At 34.8% G+C, this 8,659-nt stretch overlaps 1 protein-coding gene and 1 pseudogene across 1 annotated transcript; both read right to left on the reverse strand.

Moving 5' to 3' along the window:
* Nucleotides 1-398: 398 nt before the first annotated feature.
* LOC148611348 (galactoside alpha-(1,2)-fucosyltransferase 2-like) lies at nucleotides 399-3,839 on the reverse strand. Its single transcript, XM_088591802.1, has 3 exons — nucleotides 3,590-3,839; nucleotides 3,152-3,232; nucleotides 399-2,586 (listed from the first exon to the last, which is right to left on the reverse strand). Exons 2-3 carry the CDS (start codon nucleotides 3,226-3,228, stop codon nucleotides 1,647-1,649), a joined length of 1,017 nt encoding a protein of 338 aa, XP_088447928.1. The 5' UTR covers nucleotides 3,229-3,232; nucleotides 3,590-3,839; the 3' UTR covers nucleotides 399-1,646.
* A 1,561-nt stretch (nucleotides 3,840-5,400) lies between these two features.
* On the reverse strand, nucleotides 5,401-7,766 carry LOC148611349 (uncharacterized; annotated as a pseudogene).
* Between the last annotated feature and the right edge of the window lie 893 nt (nucleotides 7,767-8,659).

Genomic DNA, 8,659 nt, shown 5'->3' on the forward strand with positions numbered 1-8,659 from the left:
GGGTCAGGAATACCACCTTCAGAATAGTGCGGACTATGCCTTGTATTATAGTATATGAACTTCATTTAATAATGTCTGTAATAATAAACACATGCTTTGATATAGAACCAAAACCACATATTTTGGTAACCCGGGTGTGCACATTTAAATTTTCATAGAAAAAAAAGATGAGTATGGAAAATAAATAATCTAGCCAAGGTTATGGTGAAATTAAATAATCTGACCTGTACTAGGTTGGAAATAAAATTTCTGCCATGCAAAAAAAAAAAAAAAAATGCCAGCCCCCACTAGGAATCTAATGGTCGTGCAATTACTACGGGCTGGTCATTTAATTCTTCTCTCGCTCGGGGTAAAACGATACGACATAAACGGCGAGCCAATGAAAAACAATGATTAAATTGAATTTCCGTGATTTAATTCTTAATTTTCTCCATTTGATTTATTGTAAACAAAGGTATTTCATTTAAAGTCATTTCAAAATACGGTTGAGTTGAGGAAATGTCTGGTAAAAGACCTCTTTGTGTTAACTGTGGGGTACAAAATGTAGTTGATAAGCATGTGTAGAGTATGCTCAATATACTCGGATTAATATAAACTTAATTGTTCGTTGCTTGGCTCTTGGTAAATGACTGTCATATTGGCAATCATACCATATCTATTGGAATGAACAAAGCGAGAAAATGCGTTGGCTACCTTTTTTGACATAAATTGTTTTAAATGACCAAAGATATGATCAGTTCATGTAAAATATAATTTACAAAATGAGAAAAAAAAACAAATTGTTTCTTACAGTTAAAGCTTGAAGCAATAGACATTACACGAAGAGGGGGAAACAGGTTAACACTAGAAAAAAACTTAAGGAAACAAATATATCCAATAGTCTAACACCTGAGGAGTTAATCAACAGGTGAATGAATCTTTATTTTTAATTTGTTGTGTATTATATATGTTTCGCAACTGTTGCGCTCAATTTCGCCTGAGTTGTCTGTCAATGAACATCGAAATGTCGATAGAAAGTTTAAATCTCCCTGTCAATTCATCAGGCAATCGTGATATATAATCAAAAATAGGACGCGCTGTAATATTCTTAGATTTAACCAATTCAACACTTACGTACACCATGTACACAACACAATTTTGATACGTTTTTATCGACTGACCTAACACGCATTAATTATTCTTGATACTTGTTCTGTTTTCTTCCTCCAAGTCTATTGATAATTCTTTTCACTATCAGAAATTCCTGTATTCATCTTTTCACTCTGAAATTATTTAAGTTTGAATTACTATAAGTAAACTACATGTATATTGATTGTATTACTGATAAATAAAGCGTCATCTTCTTAGTCCCGTTCCTCCTACAGTCAAGCATATACATATGCGTTACTGTGCCATAGTATTGCGTTATCTTATGATAGCAGACACCGAGTCAAATAAACTTGGGGTCGTTGCTCGTTAAGGTCGTACTGTCAATAACATTTTAGAACTATCACCCGAATATCATTGACATTTTCCTTCATAGTTTTTGCATAAGTAAACATCAATAGGCACCATTAAACCTTTCTCTTTTAAGTGTAACAGTGCATGACTGCGTTTGACCTCCGTGATTTAGCCGCAACCATCCATAGTATCAGGGGTGACTCAGGTTACAACCCGACCCAATGTCTTGGTATAAAGTCTGATTGTTTCATTTCGATGCTCATAGTTGTATTTGCTTTCGGGTAACCTTTGTAAAAGATGACGGTACCTCGAGATAAATATCCCGCCCACCAGCCAAACGTACCAACGGACAAAATTAAATGATCCATTTCGTGCAATATTGCAAAGTCAATATATGGATCGCCCGTTTCAATATGGTGAACATCTGGAGAATCATCTAGGTTGTCTTTACACCACATCATACTGTTTGAAATCATGACAAAAACAACATTGGTATAACGCTTCCTGAAGTAATTCATTGCTCTGTAAAAGTACGATAGTGGTGCTGGAATATGCCCCACATGCTTCCGCTCTCGAACAATATCACCCCGTCGGACATGCACCCCTACAAAAACCAAGTCTTTTAAGTTGTAATCTTGTTTGATGTTCATTACGAAGGGTAAAGCCTTTTGTTTCAAACTTTCCTTTAGTTTATAGTGGCGTTGTAGTAATTCGGCTTTGATGTTTTCAAAGTACCTCCATGATTGCAAATACCTTTGGAGGTATACATCAGTTTTGCCTTTCGCAATATTTGTAAATTTGTTGGAGTAAACTGCCGCGTGCTCTTCTTTGATTTCAATGTAATTCCCCCGACTTCCCATATATGCAGTATTTGTAGGTAAATCAAACAGATTCCAGAGTTCGGTAGTCTCGAGAAGAACGGGGGTCCTGTTATTTGCACGAGCGATGCCGATGAGGGACGCGTATTGGAACATCTGATTACCAGCTCTCCCGTGAAATCCTACGGTCATTTTCCACTCATTCATGCCAAAAATCACTGGGTTATGCTCTGTTCTTACATTTCTGTTGGAAAACTTGTTAATCGTAAGAATGCCGAGGCAAACCAAGAAAATACATAAAGACAGCCTGCTTGGGTGTCTGCAGTCCCTGAAATTGATGAAAAATTACCACTATTTTATTTTTTTTGTTCTACTACTTACCTTATTTGTTACTAAAATGCCGCCATTTTAACTTTGTACGGTTGGTAGCAAAAGGTAAATAGCGACTGCATTGTTTATATACGTACACGTGTGTATACCACATCTTTTTTACACTTAATGACTGTAACAAGCTGAACGTTCTTTGCTTCTATCTTATTTACTCTTCTGCCGTTTTCTCAAACAATAACCTGAACCCCCTGTTTTCTTGAACCCCCCCCCCTTACAAAATAATTAAGCTAACACTCAGCACCGTTCATTATATTATAAAGGAGACATTGCTGTCTACTGCAGCTTTAAAAGTGTTAACTAAATAAATGACCATTTTCACTAAGTAACATGTACATTCATAATACTCCCGTTACAGTATGGTTAATCCTCAACACACTGTTATAATATATGATCATTTGTATCTCAGAATGGCCTTCAATTGTACTTTTGTTAACAGTACGTTCATTTTAAAACGTGTTTGTTCTAAACTTTAGATAAACAAGGTCTCTATGCTTTATAATTACCTTATTATGGCGATTTTCTTTGCCCGGACATATTTCCACCTTAGACTAGTTAAAACTGTTCCCACATTACAGGACATTTATCTGAAAAAGAGAGATGTTCCTTTGTAGATAACCCAGCCAACCAGAATTACATTAAAAGATTAAAATTTCAGGTAACCGTAATACGTATATTATATTTCCCATTTGAAAATAATTTCAGTTAATAATTCAAAATTACTTCTCATGTAAATTTTTAATTCAGAATCAATATTTTTGAAAAAAAACCTTGTGAAAGTGTAGTTATTTAATAATGTAGTACGTAGTCACAAAAAGATATTTGATGCTGGAAAATTATTCCACATCATATAAACAAATTTAGTAGGCATAAAAGAATTTTTCAAAACGAACTTTTTATATATGGCAAGAAAATAAGATAGCTATAATAAACTATTTAGTTACCTGTACAACTGGGGAAAACTAGTATCAATAACACTAAACTAAAATCCACTTTCTAAACCAGTGTTGTTCTACAAGGATTGGTTTTCAAAATAAACCTAAGCTATCGATCAACCGTGTTAATTTTGACATAAGCGGGTCAAGAATTGGACGCATATGATATCGTATTTAAAAAAATGTATTGTTTATTTTGTAATGGACAATTGGTTTGTTGCCATAGTAAAGGCTTGAGCTTTAACGATTTAAATATATGTTATTAGTGTTTGACGAGTGTCAAAATCGTCATTTTATTCTCGATGGATCATGTGTTTTGCTTGTGTCCTAAGTGGGAAAAGTGTACACCGGCCTTTTGCGCTATTACATTTTAAAAAATATATTTGGTAGCTAAATCGAGATAATGAAGACTATAATTTGTTCAATTTTGATAATACCAGAAACAATTTGTATAAAAATAAAAAATAAAGTTAAAAATATAAAGAGACATTCACAAAATGTGCTAGAAAATTATGACCGGAGAACCCAGAAAGCTCAATTCGAATTGCAAACTCACTGACATTGATTCGGTAGTTGATAAGTCTTTCCATTATAATCGGAAGACAATCAAAGTGCTGTGACAGTGAGTCAAGGAAGACCTCAAAGTAATCAAAAATATTCATGTAACCAAACTGTAAGCTAAATAAACCGACGAAAACTTGATCCTTTTAAAAATAATGTTTTGACGCAGTGTATATTTATACAGTCCGTTTATCAATATATATTTTTTTTATCTTCTTTTGTTCTTTTGTATATTTGTTTTTGGTATTCATGGCTGTACAAGTACGTTGATGTCCTCAAATTTCCTAACTCTTGAATCATCATTTCTTACAAAATATGAATTAAACTGAGAATCACGGACTATCAATATTCGATGAATTTTCAAAGTAAGAATGGATTCACACCTTGAAATTTCGGTTTGGAGATGCATGTAGTAGAAATGAATCCTGCGGACTTGAGGAAGTTGAACAAAGGCCTAATCTCAACTGAGAAATGAGCAAAAAACATTTCCTTGATTGTGTTTTTGCGTTAAAGAGAAGAGGAGTCCAGAAAGACAAGAAGAAAAGATTTTGAAAACTTCTCGGGTACCTGCTTTGTGCTTATGAGAATGATTGCATTAGCACTAGCCTGTGCTTGGAGAGTGAATCGGAGCTATCACCAATGATGAAGAGCAAATTACACAATTAAAAAGAATCTGATATACCTTCTCGAGTACTTGCTTTGTGCTAATGACAATGTTTTTATTAGCACTAGCCTGTGCTTGGAGAGTCGATCGGAAACAGCATCATTTATTGTAACAGAGAAGAGTTGCAGCTGAAAATTTGGAGAAAAACCAATATGAATCGATACTATACAAGAATCCAAGACCTATCCGAGTACTTGCTAAGGCTAATGAATTTGAGTACATTAGCACTAGCCTGTGCTTGGAGAGGTTCCGGAAATAAATCAACACAAAGCTGGATTCAAAAAAGTTTCAAAAGTCAAGGAAAACAAATGTTTCTTAACGTTACAACCAGCGTCTTTCCATGTATTTGTTATGTGCTGATTACGAAATGATTATTAGCACTAGCATGTGCTTGGAGAGAAGCTGAGGAAAATCCTCGCCAAAAGATGGAATTCGCTTCGGCGGCAAAACCTACGTCATTTGAATTCACTTTAATTTCAAAGTCAAAATATTTTCACATTGAATGATGAATGAATACTTTATTGCAAAAAAGCATAATTATGCTATAGCAACATAAACATATATTACAATGTGACATGATGACAAATTGCAGAGAACAATACACAATTAAGTATAATTATGAAACAATATGTGACCTAGTTGACCAAGCAGATTTGATAAAATTACATAAGTTCCTTATGACAGTAACAGATGTTGATTTCAACAGTGTTTTAAGCTTTGTTGTATTTGGCCAGGAACAATAATATTTTGGTAAGTTATGAGTACGAAAAATTCTATAAGCAGGACAAAGCAGTAAAAAATGGTACTCATTTTCAACACAATTCATGGTACAACATTTACAGATACACATGTGCCTATCAGTATCAATATATCGCCCAGTTTCAATGTTCAACTTCAGTGTACCACTTCTCAATCTTGTCAAAAAATGTGAGTTAAAACTAACATCTAAATAATCCTCAAAACCAAATTCTAGCTTTAAGTCCTTGTATATAATAAGCTTTTCACAATTCTCTATAGATGCATACCAGTTTTGTATAAAGTTATCCCTAATTCTAGCATAATAGTGTCTATAGGTATATCAAAATTTACATCAAATTGTTGATACCAGATATAATTTAAGCCCAAATTAGACAACAAATCACGAACTCTTGAAACCCAGTTTACCTTGCCATTGTTGGCATCTTATAACAATACATTATAAATGTCAAATACAACAGGTTGTTTCTTTTTTAGAATGTTAGACCAATACTTCATAACTCTAAATTGTCTAATTATATACATTGGAAGGTGACCTAGTTCCCCGTAAAGAAAACAGTTTGGTGTGGTTCTACCTACTTTTAAGATACGATGGCAAAACTTATTATGTAATATTTCAATATCATTTCCACGATGGAAACCCCATATCTCCGAAGCGTAACACAAAACAGATGACACCATAATATCAAATAGTTCTACTTGTTTCTTTTTAGTCAAATATAAATCTTTGATTGAATTACACATTCTCGATCCTTGTTGACACAGTCATTTTTGTGTATGTTGAAACTTCCCATTTTTATGTAACAACATTCCTAGATATACATAAGAATCCACAATTTCAATTTCGTTATCATTGTAGAAAAAACTATTGTCAATCGGTTGCCATCCATTCCGAAACACTACTATTTTCGTTTTATCAGTATTAACTTCGATACTCCATTTATTACAGTAAATCAGTAGTTTATCTAAAAGTTCCTGCAAAATTTCTGGTGATTTTCCAAAAAGTACTTTGTCATTTGCAAACAGAATCAAATACATCAAAAAGCTGTTGATATTTACGACATCAGTTTGATTGTTTAAGTTAATATCCTCGATCAGGTCATTTATAAAGAACAGGAAAAGAAGAGGTGATAAAGGTTCACCCTGTTTAACTCCCATCAGATTATTAAATGAATCGGATAAAGTATCACCAGATCTCAATCGCATTTTTGATTGATGAGTACACGGACTTCACAATTGATATAAATTTTGAATTAATATTATCATTTGTGGGTATTGGCAATCCTATTCTGCTGACAATTATTTAGCTTGGGATCCAAACAACGTACTCATCAATCATGACACCAATAATGCTTCGATAGTATCCTCGTCTCTGAGCTTCTACCAACTTGTCAACTCATTGCAAATGATGCACCTTTGACATCAATGAAACTTTGACACCTAGCCTTTAAAGTCATTACACTCGAAAAGATCTTTCATTATAGGTTTCGACAGAAAGAAGAAATGAGTCGATTAAAATCTGAGATCTTCCCAAGTACTTGCTTTGTGCTAAAGATAATGAAACCATTAGCACTAGCCTGTGCTTGGAGAGAGATTCGGAAATAACTGCGTTAAAGAGAAGAGGAGTTCAGAAAGACAAGAAGAAAAGATTTTGAAAACTTCTCGGGTACCTGCTTTGTGCTTATGAGAATGATTGCATTAGCACTAGCCTGTGCTTGGAGAGTGAATCGGAGCTATCACCAATGATGAAGAGCAAATTACACAATTAATTTCAAAGTCAAAATATTTTCACATTATAATTTGTGGATATTGGCAAGAATTAACATAACATCGGGTACAGAATGCGACAGCAGCTTTCTATCTATTGAGGGAATTAACTCGCCCCATTTCATCCCCCATTTACCGAACCAATGTATGGTTAGGCCTTCAATCTGTAATCCTAGGTGGGGACCCCCGGCTCTTCCTGCGGCTCTACGAGACGCCCAATATACTATGGATGAACCAATCACCCAAACGTGTCTTTTACCATAACAAGTTGATCGAGTTTTATTTGGGCGATTTAACTATTAGTGTAAACAAGTATCGTATACATACGACTAAAGCTTTTCAATCATATGCATTATGGGGAATATAACCAGAATACGCGTTGGAAGACCAACGACTCCATCTTTTAATCTCAACATCAGAAACCCCAAGTCTAGCCATTTCAGATGCTGCTCCGCCTATTCTGAATGAGTGACTTTTTATATGTTCCTTAACGCCACAAAAAAGCCAGGGATTTCTGCAAGACTGAAGTAAATTGATACCTAGTTAAATATGAACTATCAAAATGGACACATAAAGGACCATGATCTATAGGGCACCGAACTTTTAAATAACTTAGCAAGTGATTGATCAGACAAATTTCTCGAGATTGCTCTGTAAGAATAAGAGTAACAAAATTGTGTCTTTGATCGGCTTTGAACTCTTAAGAGTGACGTTTGATTCAACTTTAGGGCCTATTGATTGAAAATGAATGTCATCTGAACAAATCGTGTGACTGCCTAATTCAGATTTGCTATCGACAGTAAACTCCCCTATTCGTACCAAGGCGAAAAAGACAAACTGAAAGCAGCCATAAACAGACGGGTCTCATAAAAAGAAGAGCATATCGAATCTAAAGAACGTGACAATCTTGATAACAAGGACAAAGTAATAGGAACCCGCGGATCTTTCTTAACTGGTCTAATTCTGAGCATACCTTCAATCATTTTTTGTAATAAGAAAACAATTAGTATTATCGACCAATACGCAGATTTTGTGCGCAAAACCTACCCCAGAAACATAAGTGCTCACTGTCGATGGGGATAAACCCCGTATGGACATGAAAGCTATGAATATCATTAATACGTCAAGAGGTACAGGCCAAGTGTCAGGAAAGTCATACTGGGTTCGAAACCGATTTAAAGAGTGAACTGCTGTGTTGTAACATTTCCATGTGTTGTCAGCCAAGGAATGAGAAATTAACGAATCAGCCTCTGTATCTAAACTTTCCACAGGTGGTCCGGGATTTCTGTGGGCTCGTTTGCTGCCATTGCAGCCATTTCCATAAAGAGCTG

This window comes from Perna viridis, chromosome 7, assembly GCF_037379345.1.
Source record: "Perna viridis isolate PV_CMFRI_1.1 ecotype Kerala chromosome 7, ASM3737934v1, whole genome shotgun sequence".
NCBI classification, from domain to species: domain Eukaryota; kingdom Metazoa; phylum Mollusca; class Bivalvia; order Mytilida; family Mytilidae; genus Perna; species Perna viridis.

Excerpts from the sequence above, each read along its gene's own strand:
- LOC148611348 (XM_088591802.1), bottom strand. The coding sequence starts at position 3,228 with ATGTCCTGTAATGTGGGAACAGTTTTAACTAGTCTAAGGTGGAAATAT. Across the intron at positions 2,587-3,151 it reads AAGAAAATCGCCATAATAAG|GGACTGCAGACACCCAAGCA; the intron begins GTAATTATAAAG and ends CATCAATTTCAG.